Source organism: Salvelinus namaycush, chromosome 36 (genome assembly GCF_016432855.1).
Source record: "Salvelinus namaycush isolate Seneca chromosome 36, SaNama_1.0, whole genome shotgun sequence".
Classification (NCBI taxonomy): domain Eukaryota; kingdom Metazoa; phylum Chordata; class Actinopteri; order Salmoniformes; family Salmonidae; genus Salvelinus; species Salvelinus namaycush.
The window spans coordinates 876,053-897,405 of record NC_052342.1 but is presented as its reverse complement, the minus strand read 5'-3'; the positions used below and the strand labels follow the sequence as shown (position 1 = coordinate 897,405).

The 21,353-nt window shown below is 42.4% G+C and overlaps 1 protein-coding gene across 1 annotated transcript in view; it reads right to left on the bottom strand.

Annotated features, from left to right (window-relative positions):
* Positions 1 to 21,353, bottom strand: part of LOC120030200 (sodium/potassium/calcium exchanger 2-like) — a 141,766-nt gene that overhangs the window by 42,197 nt on the left and 78,216 nt on the right. Inside the window, exon 4 of the mRNA XM_038975554.1 lies at positions 3,175 to 3,264. Within this exon, the coding sequence (XP_038831482.1) occupies positions 3,175 to 3,264 (90 nt within the window). The remainder of the gene's footprint in view (positions 1 to 3,174; positions 3,265 to 21,353) is intronic.

Below are 21,353 nucleotides of genomic sequence, written 5' to 3'. Positions count from 1 at the left end.
GTGAGGCTGTAGAACTTTTTGAGGATCTGAGGACTCATGACAAATCTTTTCAGTCTCCTGCGGGGTGTAGGCTTTGTCGTGCCCTCTTCACGACTGTCTTGGTGTGTTTGGACTATGATAGTTTGTTGGTGATGTGGACACCAAGGAACTTGAAGCTCTCAACCTGCTCCAATACAGTCCCATCGATGAGAATGGGGGTGTGCTCGGTCCTCCTTTTTCTGTAGTCCACAATCACTTTGTCTTGATCACGTTGAGGGAGAAGTTGATATCCTGGCACCACACTGCCAAGGCTCTGACCAGCTCCCTAAAGGCTGTCTCATCGTTGTCGGTGATCAGGCCTACCACTGTTGTGTTGTCTGCAAACTTAATGATGGTGTTGTAGTCGTGCTTGGCCATGCAGTTATGGGTGAACAGGGAGTACAGGAGGGAACTGAGCACGCACCCCTGAGGGGCCACCGTATTGAGGATCAGCGTTGTTACATACCCTTACCACCTGGGTGCGGCCCGTCAGGAAGTCCAGGATCCAGTTGCAGAGGGAGGTGTTCAGTTCCAGGGTTCTTGGCTTAGTGATGAGCTATGAGGGCACTATGGTGTTGAAAGCTGAGCTGTAGTCAATGAAAAGCATTCTCATGTAGGTGTTCCTTTTGTCCAGGTGTGAAAGGGCAGTGTGGAGTGCAATAGAGATTGCATCATCTGTGGATCTGTTGGTGCGGTATGCAAATTGGAGTGGGTCTAGGGTTTCTGGGATAATGGTGTTGATGTGAGCCATGACCAGCCTTTCAAAACACTTTATGGCTACAGACGTGAGTGCTATGGGTCGGTAGTCATTTAGGCAGGTTACCTTGGTGTTCGTAGGCACAGGGACTATGGTGGTCTGCTTGAAACATGTTGGTATTACAGACCTGGTCAGGGACAGGTTGAAAATGTCAGTGAAGACACTTGCAAGTTGGACAGCGCATGCTCGGAGTACACGTCCTGGTAATCTGTCTGGCTCTGCGGCCTTGTGAATGTTGACCTGTTTAAAGGTCTTACTCACAACTGCTACAGAGAGCGTGAACACACAGTCGTCCGAAACAGGTGATGCTCTCATGCATGCCTCAGTGTTGCTTGCCTCGAAGCGAGCATAAAAGTTATTTAGCTCATCTGGTAGGCTTGTGTCACTGGGCAGCTCACGGCTGTGCTTCCCTTTGTAGTCCGTAATTGTTTGCAAGCTCTGCCACATCTGACAAGCATCGGAGCCGGTGTAGCACGATTAAATCTTAGTTCTGTATTGACTCTTCACCTGTTTGATGGTTCGTCATCGGAGGGCATATATATTGCTTATACGCGTCCGGGTTAGAGTCCCGCTCCTTGAAAGCCGCAGCTCTACCCTTTAGCTCAGTGTGGATGTTGCCTGTAATACATGGCTTCTGGTTGGGGTATGTACGTACGGTCACTGTGGGGATAACGTCATCGATGCACGTGTTGATGAAGCCGGTGACTGAGGTGGTATACTCCTCAATGGCATCGGAAGAATCCCGGAACATATTCCAGTCTGTGCTATCAAAAAAGTCCTGTAACTTAGCATCTGTGTCATCTGTCCACTTCATTACTGAGTGAGTCTCTGGTTTATTCCTGCTTTAGTTTTTGCTTGTAAGCAGCAATCAGGAGGATCGAGTTATGGTCAGGTTTGCCAAATGGAGGGCGTGGGAGAGCTTTGTACCCGTCTCTGTGTGTGGAGTAAAGGTGGTCTCGAGATTAGTTTTTTCTCTGGTTGCACATTTAACATGCTGGTAGAAATTAGGTAAAACGGATTTAAGTTTCCCTGTATTAAAGTCCCCGACCACTAGAAGTGCCGCCTCTGGATGAGCATTTTCTTGTTTGCTTTATACAGCTCGTTGAGTGCCGTCTTAGTGCCAGCATTGGTTTGTGGTGGTGAATAGACATCTATGAAAAATATAGATGAAAACTCTCTGTAAATAGTGTGGTCTACAGCTTATCATGATATACTCTCCCTCAGGCGAGCAAAACCTAGAGACTTCCTTAATATTGGATTTCGTGCACCAGGTGTTATATACAAATTGTCCAGTACGAGGTGAGTAATCGCTGTCCTGATATCCAGAAGCTCTTTTCGATCATAAGAGACGGTGGCAGAAACATTATATACAAAATAATGCGAAAAAACACACAATAACACCATTGGTTAGGAGCCTGTTAGCAGCCATCTCTCCCGGCGCCATCATATCAGCAGCCATATCATATCAGCAGCCATTCACCCATTACAATTGTGTTAACACATGAGACTACACTCGACCCCCAGGGTCAATTGCAATGAACATTGGCCGACGTACCAACACAAGGAAAATACACGCTAAAATCACCCTCACAGCTAATCTCAATTGCAACCATCATTAGCTATGATTTACTGCTCCAAAAAGCGGATGTCAAGGTTATCTTTTTTTGTCCTGATTGCTGCCCAAAATGTTCAACGCCGTTTTGCCCTCTGGTGGGGATTATTAATCTTTTTTTTTTTACAGACTAAGGGTGGTTTATCTATTTGAAAATAAACTGAACTAAACTGAAATAAAGCTTTTTCCTCATTTACCACAGCAAATCTACTGTGTCAATTTATCCTATCTGTTGTATGAATGAAACTCATGTTGGTGCAGCCTCTTCATTTCCAAATTATGTAATCCATTAATTACAATTTGTCTTTAAAAAGTATATTCATTTCTTATCAAGACTGCGGGGGATATATCGCTGCATCATATTTGAAATATACAACTAAACCAAGTCAATCGTGATGAGTTATATAGACTAATCTATAATTGTTATCAAATGAACATTTTAGTGGTACCCATATATGATTTAACCATTTAAGATAAAACATTTGCATAAAGTATAGGCCTACTACTCCTATATTCTTATGATAAGTATTCTACATTCATCAGCCTTACGGTTTCCGCTGCTCCTGATATTTCATTAGGGCGGGAAATGAGAACCAAGACTAAGAAAGCTAAAGGTGTCTGGTATCAACATAAAATCAGCTGTTAGAAATGTATTCCTTTGGGTTTTTTGTAGCAATCAAGCATATTTCGTTTTAAGAAAAACAGCGGTAACGGGGTGCTCCGTGTAAAGTTCTGCGTCTTCGTTACAATCCACCCCCAGAGTACAGAGGCCACTCACCTGACCGGCTGGCTACTCCGTTGGCTTTCTCGCTGTCCTCTACTTGGCATTTCTTTTTGGCAATCTTGTGAAGGATGGATGCCTTCTCTCTGAATTTCCCTGCAACACAACCATTGGGGAGTTAACTAGGGGACTGTGTTTAAATGAACATGTCACCTTCAAATTTCCATTGCCTGGACTCAGGTCTCCTCTGCCTTTAAATGGTTCCAGACTTCTCTTAGTTCAAAGGAAAAGAACACATGCATTTTTCACATCAGTATTCAAATGACAGTTTGAAGTCAATATCATATCATGTACTGATGAGCCAGCAATGTCCAAGATGCCAGCCAGTTGGAGAGAACACTTTATGAAGCATAATCGGTCACACCCAATCTACTGCCAGGTCTACTAAGCCTTTATACTAGTTGCGGCACAATTTGTACACTTTTATTTTCTCGAGGCATAGCGTGTAGTTTAAAAGATAGAACACAAAAGTAACATGACATTTAGGAGACTGATTAAGATATTTACTCAATAATGTCCATTTCAGATTATACATTTTTTACTCATCTCTCGTGGACAGACAACATAACATAAATGGTATCGTACGTCTGTCAGAAGACTGTGGGATGCGATGACTAACGAGCAACAGTTGTTGCGGTAATACTGTTTTTCATGATTTAGCAGGTGTGAGCATCTTTCGAGGCGGGAGGGGACATTTGACCCATAGACTTGACTGACACATGAAGAGTGAGGGGGGGCTGGAGCTACCACCATGCTTCTACTCCTCGTTCTAGAATATTTTCTCATACATCTCCCCCCAGAACTTATTTGAGTAGCTAGCGCAAGATTTTCCTTCTGGTTTGCAGAGATAATAAAATAGAAAATAAGTGGTCTAAGGCACTGCAGTGCCACCAGAGATTCTGGGTTCGAGCCCAGGCTCTGCCGCAGCCGGCCGCGACCGGGAGGCTCGTGTTGTGACGCATAATTGGCCCAGCGTCGTCCGGGTTTTGAAGGGTTTGGCCGGCAGGGATATCCTTGTCTCATCGCGCACTATCGACTCCTGTGGCGGGCCGGGTGCAGTGCACACTGACCAGGTCGCTAGGTGTACGGTGTTTCCTCCGACACATTGGTGCGGCTGGCTTCCGGGTTGGATGTGCGTTGTGTCAAGAAGCAGCGCGGCTTGGTTGGGTTGTGTTTCGGAGGACGCATGACTCTCGACTTTCGCCTCTCCCGAGTCCGTACGGGAGTTGCAGCGATGAGACAAGACAGTAACTACTACCAACTGGATACCACGAAATTGGGGAGAAAAAGGGGTAATATAATAAAAAGAAAGAAAAAAAAGAAAAAGAAAAAAAAGAACTAGTGCCAAATTTGCACCGTGCAAATGTCTAGTAAATTTGGCATGAGGTCCATATATGATCATTATGAACCTCTTCTCACCATATTCACATTTGATGTACCAAAATATTTGTAAAAAAAGATCAAACATTTAACAGAGGTTAAAATAAGAAGAAAATAGATCAGATCATATTGGAAAATCTATACTGAACAAAAATATAAATGCAACATGCACAATTTCAAAGATTTTACTGAGTTACAGTTCATATAAGGAAATCAGTCATTTGAAATTAATTCATTAGGCCTTAATCTATGGATTTCACATGACTGGGCAGGGGTGCAGCCATGGGTGGACCTGGAAGGGCATAGGCCGACCCACTGGGGAACCAGGCCCAGCCAATCAGAATTAGTTTTCCCCACAAAAGGACTTTATTACAGACAGAAATACTCCTCAGCAGTGACAAGAGGTTCATAATGATCATATATGGAACTCATGTAGCCTAATTTACTAAACTTTTGCCTGGTGCAAAGTTGGCACTAGTTATTTCATTTTTAGTTAAAAAAATATATATAATTATTAAAACATTAGGAACACTTTTCCATGACATAGACTGACCACCTGAATCCAAGTGAAAGCTATGATCCCTTATTGATGTCACCTGTTAAATCCACTTCAATCAGTGTAGATGAAGGGGAGGAGACAGGTTAAAGAAGGATTTTTAAACCTTGAGACAATTGAGACATGGATTGTGTACGTGTGCCATTCAGAGGGTGAATGGTCACGACAACATATTTAAGTGCCTTTGAACGGGTTATGGTAGTAGGTGCCAGGCGCATCGGTTTGACTGTCAAGAACTGCAACGCTGCTGGGGTTTTCACTCTCAACAGTTTCTCGTGTGTATCAAGAATGGTCCACCACCCAAAGGACATCCAACTTGACACAACTGTGGGAAGCATTGGAGTCAACTTGGGCCAGCATCCCTGTGAAAAGCTTGACACCTTGTGGTCCATGCCCCGACGAATTGAGGCTGTTCTGCAGGCAAAATTAGGAAGGTGTTGCTAATGTTTTGTACACTCAGTGTAAAGGCTTACAAGTCAAGGGTCTGAAATACATCACGTCTTACTGAAGTTGTTGTGTATGCAGATATGGGCATGCTGCATACATGTGCGCTTGTTTACGGCATGCTGCATCCATGAGCGTGCAAGTCTGTGCACATATGTTGTGCATACTTTCAATCAGTCGAGTGCACTTCAATCTATATGAAAGCTTAATGAGTTTTTGGCTGAATAAAGTAAGGTTGACTACTTCATCAGGGCTGCTGTGGTGAGTCATCGACATGTAGTCCACCCAACCATGTCACCATCTGTGACCTTCCAGCAAAATCATTAACTCCCCAACACCAACCCAGCACAACAGAGTCCCCCCCCTCGCTTTCTCTATCCGCTGTCTGTAGCAATCAACGCCCTTGCACACACTTGTTAATACATTCTGACACACTGATATGGATCACTGGCTCTCCGCGTCTACAGCCTTTAGCCCGACTCACCTTGGGAGATCGGCACTGAGGTCGCCTGCATGCTGTGTGTGATCAGAGCTTCCAGCAAATTCTTCAGACATGGATGGAGGGGTATAATGCTGTATCTGAAGCAGGAGTACAGTTTTTGTCCTTAATGTGGAGAGTGCCCTTCATCTTCTGGGTAAAGGTATAATGGTACAGTTCAACCCGCAAGGTCTCGGTCAATCCATTTTTAAGCCGGTCTAGCACTGACACATTTTTTAAATATGCGATGTATTCACAGTGATTTCCCTATGCCATACATTGTTTACTAAATCACTGTCATTTCAAAAATATTTCTTTGTATTTCCAAGCCTTTACACAGCATGAGCCTTTTTCTGTCATTGGGACTGGTGTAAGTCACACAATACAAAATATCTATCTTCAAAGTTCATTACCAAATTTAATCAAAGACAGCCATTTCCCAATTATCATTATTACATTATCGCTCTGTTGCTACTCTGTTTTCTGATACTGTTATGCAATTCCTGGGTGGATGAGTCACTCCACAATACCAAAATTGGTGACGTAAATCGTACGTGCATACGCAGTTCTGCTCTCACTGTCGATTGTGGGGCTTCCGAGAGTGTGCTGACGCATGGCCGATCTGTTTCTCCAAGATGAGAGGGACAGGACTGATGCGATGCTCAATGTTTTTTTGGGGAGTCTGTGTGTATGTTTGTGCATGCGTGTGTGTCTATGTGTGTCTGTTTGCATGGAAAAGAGTCAGATACCAGTGCATATCCACTCACTAGCAGATCGATGTTGGGAAAATAACTCAGCATGGTCCCTCTCCCTGCTAAATTAGTCAAATTTAGACCCATCAGGAAAAACCCTGAGAAGATCTGAAAAGAGTAGGTCAAAAATCTCTCACAAACATTTTGAGAACTGTATGGTCGACACTGCACATTAACTTCAGCTTCACAAATTAAAAAATATAATTTCCAGAGTAAAATAAATAAAAGATCTGAGGATCCCAAGTATAGTTCCTTCATTCCTGTATGGTGTGTTTCAAGGTGACATTTAGTATAAATCAACATTAATAATAACAAATACGATCAATCAAGAAACACTAAAACATACAACAAATGTAAAACACCTCTGAGCACAAATAACAAAAATGTAAATGGCAAAAATATAAAGTTACAAAGGGCAACAATATATGCACTTATGTTAGTGAAATCTCGTAGAGAGGTGATCAAACCAAGAAAAACATACATTACAAGCACAAAATAATGAAGCATGAGGCAAAGTGACCAAAATGTAGAGAAAAATAAAACAAATGAGAAAAGTGACTCAAATAATCTATTGAAAAGGCTTACCTTCCTCGGTCATTGTGTGATAATATTTTAGTTTTCCATAAGTCCCAAGTTCTACAACGTTACAGCAAAAGACAAGGGTAAGGCAACAAAGACATAGAAAAGCAAAGGAGCATGAATAACAAAACATTTTGAAGGTTTAGCATCACACACACACAGCATAGACACGGATAGCAAATTCTCTCTCAGACCAAGACATCACTGCATAAATGCAAAACAAAGGAGCAAGGACTTCATGACAACAACAACAAAAACTATTGAATCCTTATACCTACTTTGAATAAATAACAATTTCCTATCCGAGAAACAGTTGAAGTCAGAAGTTTACATACACTTAGGTTGTAGTCATTAAAACTCGTTTTTTAACCACTCCACAAATTGCTTTTTTTTCTTTTACTAGTTTTGGCAAGTTGGTGAAGACATCTACTTTGCATGACACAAGTAATTTTTCCAACAATTGTTCACAGACATATTATTTCACTTATAATTTACTGTATCACAATTCCAGTGGGTCAGAACTTTACATACACTAAGTTGACTGTGCCTTTAAACAGCTTGGAAAATTCCAGAAAATGATGTCATGGCTTTAGAAGCTTCTGATTGGCGAATTGACATCATTTGAGTCAATTGGAGGTATGTATTTCAAGGCCTACCTTCAAACTCAGTGACTTTTTGTTTGACATCATGGTTAAATCAAAAGACCTCAGAAAAAAATTGTAGACCTCCACAAGTTCCACAAGTCTGGTTCATCCTTGGGAGCACTTTCCAAATGCCTGAAGGTACCACGTTCATCTGTACAAACAATAGAACGCAAGTATAATCCGCATGGGACCACACAGCCGTCATACTGCTCAGGAAGGAGACATGTTCTGTCTCATAGAGATGAGCAAATCAATCCCAGAACAACAGCAAAGGACCTTGTGAAGATGCTGGAGGAAAGCAGTGCAAAAGTATCTATATCCACAGTAAAACGAGTCCTATATTGACATAACCTGAAAGGCCGCTCAGCAAGGAAGAAGCCACCGCTCAAAAACCGCCATAAAAAAAGCCAGACCACAGTTTGCAACTGCACATGGGGACAAAGATTGTACTTTTTGGAGAAATGTCCTCTGGTCTGATGAAACAAAAATATAACTGTTTGGCCATAATGACCATCGTTATGTTTGGAGGAAAAAGGGGGAGGCTTGCAAGCCGAAGAACACCATCCCAACTGTGAAGCAGGGGTGTGGGAGCATCATGTTGTGGGGGTGCTTTGCTGGAGGAGGGACTACACTTCACAAAATAGATGGCATCATGAGGGAGAAATTATGTGGATATATTGAAGCAACATCTCAAAACATCAGTCAGGAAGTTAAAGCTTGGTCACAAATGGGTCTTCCAAATGGACAATGACACCAAGCATACTTCCAAAGTTGTGGCAAATGGCCTAAGGACAAAAAAGTCAAGGTATTGGAGTGGCCATCACAAAGCCCTGACCTCAATCCTATAGAAAATGTGTGGGGAGAACTGAAAAAGCATGTGCGAGCAAGGAGGCCTGAGCCAAAATTCACCTAACTTATTGTGGGAAGCTTGTGGAAGAATACCCGAAACGTTTGACCCAAGTGAAACAATTTAAAGGCAATGCTACCAAATACTAATTGACTGTATGTAAACTTCTGACTTCTGAATTTGATGAAAGAAATAAAAGCTGAAATAAATCATTCTCTCTACTATTATTCTGACATTTCACATTCTTAAAATAAAGTGGTGATCCTAACTGACCTAAGACAATTTTTACTAGGAATAAATGTCAGGAATTGTGAAACTACATTTAAATGTATTTGGCTAAGGTGTATGTAAATTTCTGACTTCAACTGTACATATCCAGTAGCTTCATGTTCAATCTAACAGAATTGAGGGGATATACATTTTTCATTTGATAGTTATTCTGTGGTTTCAGGGATCTCAATATACACTGAGTGTACAAAACATTAAAGGACATCTTCCTAATATTGAGCAGCCCCCTCCCCCGTTTTGCCCTCAGAACAGCCTCAATTCACTCCAATGCTTCCCACAGTTGTGTAAAGTTGGCTAGATGTCCTTTGGGTGGTGGATCATTGTTGATACACACGGGAAATTGTTTAGCGTGAAAACCCCAGCAGTGTTGCAGGTCTTGACACAAACCGGTGCGCCTGGCACCTTCTACCATATCCTGTTCAAAGACACTTCAATCTTTTGTCTTGCCCATTCACCATATGAATGGCACACATACACAATCCATGTCTCAATTACCTCAAGGCTTGAAAATCCTTCTTTAACCTGTCTCCTCCCCTTCATCTACACTGATTGAAATGTATTTATTAACAGGTGACATCAATAAGGGATCATAGCTTTAACCTGGATTCACCTGGTCAGTCTATGTCATGGAAAGAGCTTTTGTCCTTAATGTTTTGTACACTCAGTGTACATAGAGGCTCTTACAATGGTATAGCTAATAGCTCAGACACACCAGTAGGATTATTAAATGTTTGTGTTCACACAGCAAAGACCTCAAACTCGTCAGCCACTTAGCTTTGTTTAAATACTCCAAACCAGAAGGTGACAGTAGTGTTGTTTGGCAATGCATGTCCCTGTGTGTTGCTTTATGGTCTAGTCAATGTTAGCTAGCTAGCTGCGCTAATATTGCTATTGTTGTAGAAAGCCCTTGTTGATTCTAGTCAGATGACCACAGCTACACTGAACCAAAATATAAACGCAACATGCAACAATTTCAAAGATTTTACTGAGTTACAGATCATATAAGGAAATCAGTCAATTGAAATAAATAAATTAGGGCCTAATCTATAGATTAATCATTCTTGCGTTCTAACTACCCGCTATTCAAAGTGCTCTGAACAAATTAAGGGTATCGTTCACAAACATTGGCACATTCTAAGATCCGATGACAGTACCGGTAATGTGTTTTCGGACCCTCCTTTGGTCGTATTATAGCGGGGCAAAAATCTCAGATCAATTGGTAAACACTTACCACTCCAAAATATCCCTGCACAACGTCTATTTGCGCCTCTACCGGATGGAAACTACATTTACATTTTACATTACATTTAAGTCATTTAGCAGACGCTCTTATCCAGAGCGACTTACAAATTGGAAAGTTCATACATATTCATCCTGGTCCCCCGTGGGGAATGAACCCACAACCCTGGCGTTGCAAGCGCCATGCTCTACCAACTGAGCCACACGGGACCACAACTACAAGTGCAATGGCTGCACTCAATGCAAAGGCACTTACAAATGTAGATCTTTCAAACACCCCCAAACAGGGAAACAGATCCCAATCAAAGGTGTTATCACATGCTCCACTAAGGCAGTTATTTATCTTATAACTTGTCCTTGTGGTAAAAATGATGTGGGTAAAACAAATCGCAAATTAAAAAGTACGAATCTCGGAGCATCGTGGCCCACTTTTTGGAAGCGAGTTTAAACAAGACGCTGCCTGGATCTTGAAATTAAAGACCCTTGCTCCCTTCGGGCTCAACGTCGACTTTGATCTGAAGCCATTCTTGTGATTATTGTGTTTTTGCTATTCATTGTAAATGTTTGTAGGCCTATGTAGCCACATTGTATCTATGACTGTATGCTATCCATTCATGTTTTTGTATGTTCTGTTTATATCTGAGAATTAACCAATGATATCAGGCTACACCTGGCCATGATTACAGACAACTGTGTGTGTCCTTTGACACCATATAACTAGTGACCCGCAGTGTTTGTCGTTATACCCTGATGAAACGTTGGTTATTAGGTTATGACATTATTGCATCTGAGCTCCTTGAGTGTGTGGCTCTCCTTTTCTTTTTTGTATATTAAACACAGAAAAATCACGTTTTTGACTGCACTGTGCCTTTAATGAAATCCCTCTTATGTTTGTTTGCAACGGGACATAAGAACTTGTTGTTATTTTTGTCCTTGTGGCATGACCTCTTACTGTATTTTATTTTTTTCGTAATGAAAATGCAGTGTACTGGAGCAAAAGACTTTTAACATCAATTCTTTCAACAGAAAATGTTAGATGAACGATTGGGTTTTGACTAAATTATGTAAGCCCCTCCCAACTCGGAGCATCGTAGCACCATTAGGTGCAAAAACTTGACTACGATGCTCCGAGTTGGGGGAGGGTCTTACATAATTTAGTCAAGGGCCAATCATTCATCTAACAATTTCTGTGTGGGGTAGTAAAGGCATCTGAGCCTGTGTGTCTGGTGCCATGACCAGGCACACACGCAAGACCAGGGGTAGTTCGGACACCAGAGTGTCACCAGAATACTATACCACATTTGACATGGGATTTACATACAGCATGATACATGAACGTTGCATTACCATTGATCTTTCTGATAAACTCAGCAACAAAAGAAACGTCCCTTTTTCAGGACCCTGTCTTTCAAAGATAATTTGTAAAAATCCAAATAACTTCACAGATCTTCATTGTAAAGGGTTTAAACACTGTTTCCCATGCTTGAACAATGAACCATAATAAATTAATGAACATGCACCTGTGGAATGGTCATTAAGAAACTAACAGCTTACAGACGGTAGGCAATTAAGGTCACAGTTATGAAAACTTAGGACACCAAAGAGGCCTTTCTACTGACTCTGAAAAACACCAAAAGAAAGATGCTGAGGGTCCCTGCTCATCTGCGTGAACGTGCCTTAGGTATGCTGCAAGGAGGCATGAGGACTGCAGATGTTGCCAGGGCAATAAATTGCAATGTCCGTACTGAGACGCCTAAGACAGCGCTACAGGGAGACAGGACGGAGGGCTGATTGTCCTCGCAGTGGCAGACCACGTGTAACAACACTTGCACAGGATCGGTACATCCGAACATCACACCTGCGAGACAGGTACAGGATGGCAACAACAACTGGAACGCACAATCCCTCCATCAGTGCTCAGACTGTCCGCAATAGGCTGAGAGAGGCTGGACTGAGGGCTTGTAGGCCTGTTGTAAGGCAAGTCCTCACCAGACATCACCGGCAACAACGTCACTTATGGGCACAAACCCACCGTTGCTGGACCAGACAGGACTGGCAAAAAGTGCTCTTCTCTGACGAGTTGCGGTTTTGTCTCACCAGGGGTGATGGTCGGATTCGCGTTTATCGTCGAAGAAATGAACGTTACACCGAGGCCTGTACTCGGGATCGATTTGGAGGTGGAGGGTCCGTCATGGTCTGGGGTGGTGTCACAGCATCATCGGACTGACCCTGTTGTTATTGCAGGCAATCTCAACACTGTGCGTTACAGGGAAGACATCCTCCTCCCTCATGTGGTACCCTTCCTGCATGCTCATCCTGACATGACCCTCCAGCATGACAATGCCACCAGCCATACTGCTCGTTCTGTGTGTGATTTCCTGCAAGACAGGAATGTCAGTGTTCTGCCATGGCCAGCGAAGAGCCCGGATCTCAATCCCATTGAGCACGTCTGGGACCTGTTGGATCGGAGGGTGAGGGCTAGGGCCATTCCCCCCAGAAATGTCCGGGAACTTGCAGGTGCCTTGGTGGAGATGCACTGCAGTATTTAATGCAGCTGGTGGCCACACCAGATACTGACTGTTACATTTGATTTTGACCCTCCCTTTGTTCAGGGACACATTATTCCATTTCTGCTAGTCACATGTCTGTGGAACTTGTTCAGTGTATGTCTCAGTTGTTGATTCTTGTGATGTTCATACAAATATTTACACATGTTAAGTTTGCTGAAAATAAACGCAGTTGACAATGAGAGGACTTTTATTTTTTTGCTGAGTTTAGAATATATTATATATATAACAAAGAATCAAATAGTGATCTATTACATCCCTTTACTCTGTTTTTTTAATTGTTTTTTATTGATATTGATTGTTTGTAAATATCTATTTAAATTTTTTTATTTAACTGTTGTTTAACTAGGCAAGTTAAGAAAAAAATATTATTTACAATGATGGCATAGGAACAGTGGATTAACTGCCTTGTTCAGGGGCAGAATGACAGATCGGGGGCCAGCAACCTTTCGGTTGCTGGCCCAACGCTCTAACCACTAGGCTACCTGCCACCCGAGCTGTGGCAGGGTCTACAGACAATCACGGACTACAAAAGGAAAACCAGCCACGTCGCAGACACCGACGGCTTGCTTCCGGACAACCTAAACATCTTCTTTGCCCACTTTGAGGATAACACAGTGACACCAACGCGGCCCGCTACCAAGGACTGTGGGCACTCCTTCTCCGTGGCCAACGTGAGTAAGACATTTAAGCGTGTTAACCCTCGCAAGGATGCAGGCCCAGATGGCATCGCTAGCCGCATCCTCAGAGCATGCGCAGACCAGCTGGCTGGTGTGTTGATGGACATATTCAATCTCCCTATCCCAGTCTTCTGTCCCCACATGCTTCAAGATGGCCACCATTGTTCCTGTACCCAAGAAAGCAAAGATAGTTGAACTAAACAATCGCCCTGTAGCACTCACTTTGTCATCATGAAGTGCTTTGAGAGACTAGTCAAGGACAATATCACCTCTACCTTACCTGTCACCCTAGACCCACTTCAATTTGCTTACTGCCCCAATAGATCCACAGACGATGCAATCTCCATCGCACTGCACACTGCCTTATCCCATCTGGCCAAGAGGAATACCTATGTCAGAATGTTGTTCATTGACTATAACTCGGCATTCAACACATTAGCACCCTCCAAGCTTATCATTAAGCTCGAGACACTGGGTCTGAACCCCGCCCTGTGCAACTGGGTCCTGGACTTGCTGATGGGCCGCCCACCAGGTGGTGAAGGTAGAAAACAACACCTCCACTTTGCTGATCCTCAAGACTGGGGCCCCACAAAGGTGCGTGCTCAGTCCCCTCCTGTACTCCCAAGACTGTGTGGCCAGTCACACCTCCAGCTCAATCATCAAGTTTGCAGATGTAGGCTTGATTACCAACAACGATGAGACAGCCTACAGGGAGGAGGTGAGGGCTCTGGGAGTGTGGTGCCAGGACAATAACCTCCCACTCAATGTCAACAAAACAAAGGAGATGTATGTGGACTTCAGGAAACAGCAGAGGAAGCACCCCCCTATCCACATTGACCAGACCGCAGTGGAGAAGGTGGAAAGCTTCAAGTTCGTCGGCGTACACATCACTGACAAACTCAAATGGTCCACCCACACAGAGAGTGTTGTGAAGAATGCGCAACAGCGCCTCTTCAACCTCAGGAGGCTGAAGAAATTTGGTTTGGCACCTAAAACCCCCACAAATGTTTACAGATGCACAATTGAGAGCATCCTGTTGGGCTGTATCACCGCCTGGTACGGCAACTGCACCGCCCAAAACTGCAGGTTTCCTGCAGAGGGTGGCGCGGTCTGCCCAACACATCACCAGGGGCAAACTATCTGCCCTCCAGGACACCTACAGCACCCGATGTCACAGGAAGGCCAAAAAGATCATCAAGGACAACAACCACCCGAGCCACTGCCTATTCACCCCGCTATTATCCAGAAGACGAGGTCAGTGCAGGTGCATCAAAGCTGGGACCGAGAGACTGAAGAACAGCTTCCATCTCAAGGCCATCAGACTGTTAAATAGCCATCAGTAGCACATTACAGGCTGCTGCCTATATGCATAGACTTGAAATCACTTTAATAAATGGAACACTAGTCACTTTAATAATGTTTACATATTTTGCATTACTCATTTCATATGTATATACTCTATTCTATTCTATTGTATCTTAGTCTATGCCGCTCTAACATTGCTCGTCCATATATTTATATATTCTTAATTCCTTAGATTTGTGTGTATTGGGTATATGTTGTGAAATTGTTAGATATTACTGCACTGTCGGAGCTAGAAACACAAGCATTTTGCTACACACGCAATATCATCTGCTAAACGTGTGTATGAGACCAATAAAATGTGATTTGATTTGATTTAGATGGGAGAATTAATTGATTTATTGATAGAATATGATAGCCTGAACATGTTAATGTATTTTAGGTATCTAATTTGAATGGATCAAAAGGTATGCTATGCTAATGTAAGCTAATGAATATAGTTATAGTTTATAAGGAATGTGAAGTTATGATAGCTTGAACATTTGAAAGTTGATTGATTGATTGTTTGAGAATAGGATTGGATAGCTTGAACATGTGAAAGTTGGTTTGGTGACTCTAGCTTGAACAGTTCAAGAGTTACTGTTGGTTATATGTTTTATGCTAAAGTATGCAAATATAAACTGAACAAAAATATTAACTGAGCTGATATAAAAGATTCCAGAAATGTTCCATATGCACAAGAAGCGTATTTCTCAAATTGTTGGCATTCCTGTTAGTGAGCATTTCTCCTTTGCCAACATAATCCATCTACCTGACAGGTGTGGCATATACATTTTTGTTATTTAACTAGGCAAGTCAGTCAATATAAGCCCACTAAAATATGCAGTTGTCACCACACAATGCCACAGATGTCTCAAGTTTTGAGGGAGCGTGCAATTGGCATGCTGACTGCAGGAATGTCCACCAGAGCTGTTGCTAGAGAATTGAATGTTAATTTCTCCACCATAAGCATTGTTTTAGAGAATTTGGCAGTACGTCCAACCAGCCTCACAACTGCAGACCACGTGTAACCATGCCAGCCCAGGACCTCCACATCAGGCTTCTTCATCTGTGGGATTGTCTGAGACCAGCCACACAGACAGCTGATGAAACTGTGGGTTTACACAACCAAAGAAATTCTGCACAGAAACCTTCTTAGGGAAGCTCATCTGCCTTCTCGTCATCCTCACCAGGGTCTTGACCTGACCACAGTTCGGCGTCGTAACCGACTTCAGTGGGCAAATGCTCACCTTCAATGGCCACTGGCACGCTGGAGAAGTGTACTCTTCATGGATGAATCCCTGTTTCAACTGTACCAGGCAGATGGCAGACGGCGTGTAAGGTGTTGTGTGGGTGAGCGGTTTGCTGATGTCAACGTTGTGAACAGAGTGCACCATTGGTTTGGTGGGGTTATATTATGGGAAGGCATAAGCTATGGACAACAAACACAATTACATTTTATCGATGGCAATTTGAATGCACAAAGAACTATGACGAGATCCTGCGGCCCATTGTCATGCCATTCATCCGCCACCATCACCTCATGTTTCAATCAGCATGATAATGCACAGCATGAAAATGGCCCAGTTCTTCCATGGCCTGCTTCCTCACCAGACATGTCACCCATTGAGCACGTTTGGGATGCTCTGGATCGATGTGTACGACAGCGTGTTTCAGTTCCCGCCAATATCCAGCAACTTCGCACAGCCATTGAAGAGGAGTGGGACAATGTTCCACAAGCCACAATCAACAGCCTGATCAACTCTATGCGAAGGAGACATGCCGCGCTGTATGATGCAAATGGTGGTCCCCTGTGGCTCAGTTGGTAGAGCATGGCGCCAGGGTTGTGGGTTTGATTCCCACGGGGGACCAATACAAACATGTATGCATTCACTACTGTAAGTTGCTCTGGATAAAAGCATCTTCTAAATTACTCAAATGTAGATACTGACTGGTTTTCTGATCCATGCCCCAATCTTTTTTTAAGGTATCTGTGACCAACAGATTATGGGCCCAATGAATTTATTTCACTTGACTGATTTCCTTAAATGAACTAACTCAGTAAAATCTTTGAAATTGTTGCATGTTAAGTTTATATTTTTGTTTAGTGTAGTTATAGTTATAAAGTTTGAAGTAAGAATAGCGTGAACATTTTAAAGTTGGTCTTGTAGCTTAATCGGACAAGGAGCAGGACTATTTTGAATAGCTATTACTGTCTTCCTATTGTTCTCATTCAAACACATTATTTTATGCAAATTTCAAATCGTTATAGTAGGAAAATAACTAATAGTATCATAAATCTGAATGCAAGCCGTCTTAGATGGAGCAGTGGCAAATCCAAATACTTCCCATTCAAGCCTATGGTGCTTTTATGAACATTTAAAATGGTTATAATTCAAAAAGTACACCTAGTATCAAAAAACCTTTGACAAGGAATCAAAGTTGGGTCAGTCTGAACATCTCAACGTTGGTTTGGTGTTTATAGCTTAAAATGGTGTAATTTTCCCCATGTAAGTCTATGACCCTTTTATTGTCATTGAAATACGTTGGGAGTGTATTAAATATTGTTGTAGTATAAAAAGTATAAATGTAATAAAAAATATTTCCTCAAGCAATCCAAGTTGGGGCCATCGGCACATTTAAAAGTTGGTTTCATGTTTACAAATCATAATAACTTAAATAATTGAAGCGCTAGAGTGGGCAGAATAAATAGTATGTGTGCAAGCACATTCATGGTACATTGAATTTATAATGCGCATTTCATTGAAAAACTATCTCAAAGTGCTACAGTGAGTACATAGCCCTGTCACATTATGATCCCTATCATCAGGGGCGGACCATCACTGAAGGCGGGGCTGGACAAAGCACCAAATTGTATTGTATTAGGTAATTTATTTTGTCTACTATCATCTATGAATTTGTGACTAACACAAGTTGTTGATTTCTAAAGAGATGCTAAACCTAGCTGCTTCCGGATCCTATCACAGCATGCAGTACTGTCTTCGAAAAAAGGGTTCCAAAAGGGTTCTTTGGCTGTCCCCATAGGATAACCATTTTTGGTTCCAGATAGAACCCTTATGTGTTCCAGGTAGAACTCTTTTCTGGGAAAAAGGCTCTACATGGAGCTCCTGACTGGCGCAGCCGTCTAAGACACTGCATCTCAGTGCTAGAGCCATCACTACAGACACCCTGGTTTGAATCAAGGCTGTACCACAACCTGCCGTGATTGGGTGTCCCATAGGGCGGCGCACAATTGGCCCAGCGTTGTCCAGGTTTGGCCAGTGTAGGCAGTCATTTAAATAATTTGTTCGAAACTAACTTGCCTAGTTAAAAAAAAAAAAACATGGAACCAAAAAGGGTTCTCCTATGGGGCTAGCCAAATAAGCCTTTAAAAGGTTCTAGATAGCATATGTTTTGCTATTAGCATACGAGCATAGCGTCTTTGTTCTTCATAATATGCTCTGCCAGAGCGTGCTCTGGGATGAGCTACCAACCCTGTCGTTCACGTTTTGTTCACATGACAACATGACTTCGCGCCACTATTTTATATTTTTCTGTTTTCCCAGTGTATACCATGTTCAGGACAGAGTTCAAATTCTTCAATTAGCTATCTAAATTGCGAACTAGATCAAGATGGAGCACGCATTTTAGTTTTATTTATCCCAAAAGTTCTAATTCCCCCAGTCACAGATCTGTGTAGACCTCTGACAATGACGCTGATCTCAGCTATGAATATTCAAAACTCCACAGAAGACCAGACTGTGGTCGGATCAGAGGTCTGGTTAAGAACTTAGATGTACTGTAAGGCTGTGCTGCTTACTATGGCATGATTTTGCTATTCTAAGAGAGCTCAGGCACAAAACCAATGTTCAATGTAGCCAACCCCCCCCCCCCCCCCCCCTGTTTTCTGCAGTTCAATATTTAATGCAGCTCCTAAGTGATATTGTTTTTAGCGCCACACTGATGGAAAAGGAGAGAGTGTGCTGACAGGTGTGGTGTGTAATAATAGCACAGGGCGTAGCCAGATTTGAATTGTCTCTTCCAAAAAAGGACCTTCAATAAAACAGGATGAACACAATAAATTTAGGAACCAATTCCAAAACAGAAATGATACAACTCTATAATGACCAAATTACCCATTTGTGCAAGTTAAACATGCATGGTTACATTGCAAGTGCCATCAGTTTAGAGTTTTGCATTTACAGTTTATATACCACTTACAGTACTTACAGTACAAAATGCAGCAATGTGATTGAAAAAAACTGTAATTAAAACGTGTGCCTGACACTGCAAGGATTTCTAAACACATTTCCCAAATGTTTGTTTCATTGTGGTTTGTCACACGTTATGACCATAATACTAACACGTTTTTTTGAACATACCAAGCTACCAAAAGACATTTTTGCTAGTGTCAGAGACTAAAATACAATGACACATGCTGTTTGTGTCATCCTGAAAACATGTAGATTTATTAAGGAATCAAAGTGGCAAGAATCTTCTCCCTCAACTGTGCAAACACACCACAGATACAGTGGGCAATGGTCGGCCACTGACTGTTTTTGGTCTTTCCATAGTCCTCTGTCCTCTACTTTTTTGGGACGTGTGTCAAAGAACAAATCATGCACTTAGTTCTCCCAGTGTTTGGCCCCAGTGTATTGTTACAATGGTTAGCTTACAAGGGGTAAAAAAGAGATAATTAGAAAAGTAACTCACCAGAATCAGCAAATTCTGAGGGGACAGAGGAAGAAAGAGAAATACAGAGAGATAGAAAGGGAGAGAGAAAAGACAAACCAGATGATGTATAAGTTGGTAAAACATGATAAAACATTGGACCTTAATCTTATGAAAGGTTTGCATTATGCTTAGGCCATTAACACCAATGAGAGTTGGCTCTGAATTATCTGAATGAACTGGATAAATTATGGTTAACTAGATCAAAAAATAAAATAAGCACATTTGGCCATTGGAATATTGCTACAGTCTTAGAAAAAAGGGTTCCAAACGGGTTCTTTGGTTGTCCCCATAGGAGAACCCTTTTTGGTTCAAAGTAGAACCCTCTGGGGAAAAAGTTCTACATGGAACCCAATAGGGTTCTACCTGGAACCAAAAATAGTTATTCAACGGATTCTCCTATGGGGGACAGCCGAAGAAGCCTTTTAGGTTCTAGATAGCACCTTTTTTGACAGACATGTACTGGACTTTATAGACATGATTTTCTGGGAAATGGGCTTCGTTGTTCCTGAGCTTTACAGTGAGGTTATATTCAGCTTTAATAATACAAAACAATGTACCACAGTCTTTAAAAAATAAATATAAATCAAATTGTATTAGTTACATGTGCCGAATACAACAGGTGTAGACCTTACAGTGAAATGCTTACTTACGAGCCCCTAACCAACAGTGCAGTTTAAAAAAAATATGGATAAGAATAAGAGATAAAAGTAACAAGTAATTAAAGAGCAGCAGTAAAAAATAACAATATATACAGGGGGGTGCCGGTACAGAGTCAATGTGCGGGGGCACCGGTTAGTTGGGGTAGTATGTACATGTTGGTAGAGTTATTAGTGACTATGCATAGATGACAACAGAGAGTGGCAGTAGTGTGAAATGGGGGGGGGGGGGGGGGGGCAATGCAAATAGTCTGGATAGCCATTTGACTAGATGTTCAGGAGTCTTATGGCTTGGGGGTAGAAGCTGTTCAGAAGCCTCTTGGACCTAGACTTGGTGCTCCTGTACCGCTTGTCATGTGGTAGCAGAGAGAACAGTATATGACTAGGGTGGCTGGAGTCTGACAATTTTTAGGGCCTGGTATACAGGTCCTGGATGGCAGGAAGCTTGGCCCCAGTGATGTACTGGGCCATTCACACTACCCCTCTGTCTTGCACCATGGTAAATTAATACCAACCAATGGAAGGTTGTTCTTTGCATTCCAATACAAGCTACTATCCCACTGGGCACACACTGGTTGAATAAACATTGTTTCCACGTCATTTAAATTAGATTGACGTCTGTGCCCAGTGGGATGTGTCTTGTGAGACTAGACAGCATCATTCCACTTACTTTTACAAGTCTCTATGAGATATTTATGAACACTGCCGGCTTATATAACACCACTGAGCCACTTAAGGTCTAAAAGCCTGCAAGGGTTGGTGAGGCTTAAGGACAAGATACTTTGGCTCTGTCTTTGACTGATGCTTCTGCTTGCCCTATCCAGTGTGGGCAGACAGTAGCAGAGCATCTGGTCTCAGACAGCTTCTACCTCCAGGCCATAAGACTGTTAAACAGCGTCCTTAGCCGTCCACCCGCACAAACATGAGGTTCAGAGATTATTTGCACTTTATTTTCCAATCGTTTCATTCTGAACAGAATCCCCGAAATATTTGTTCCGTT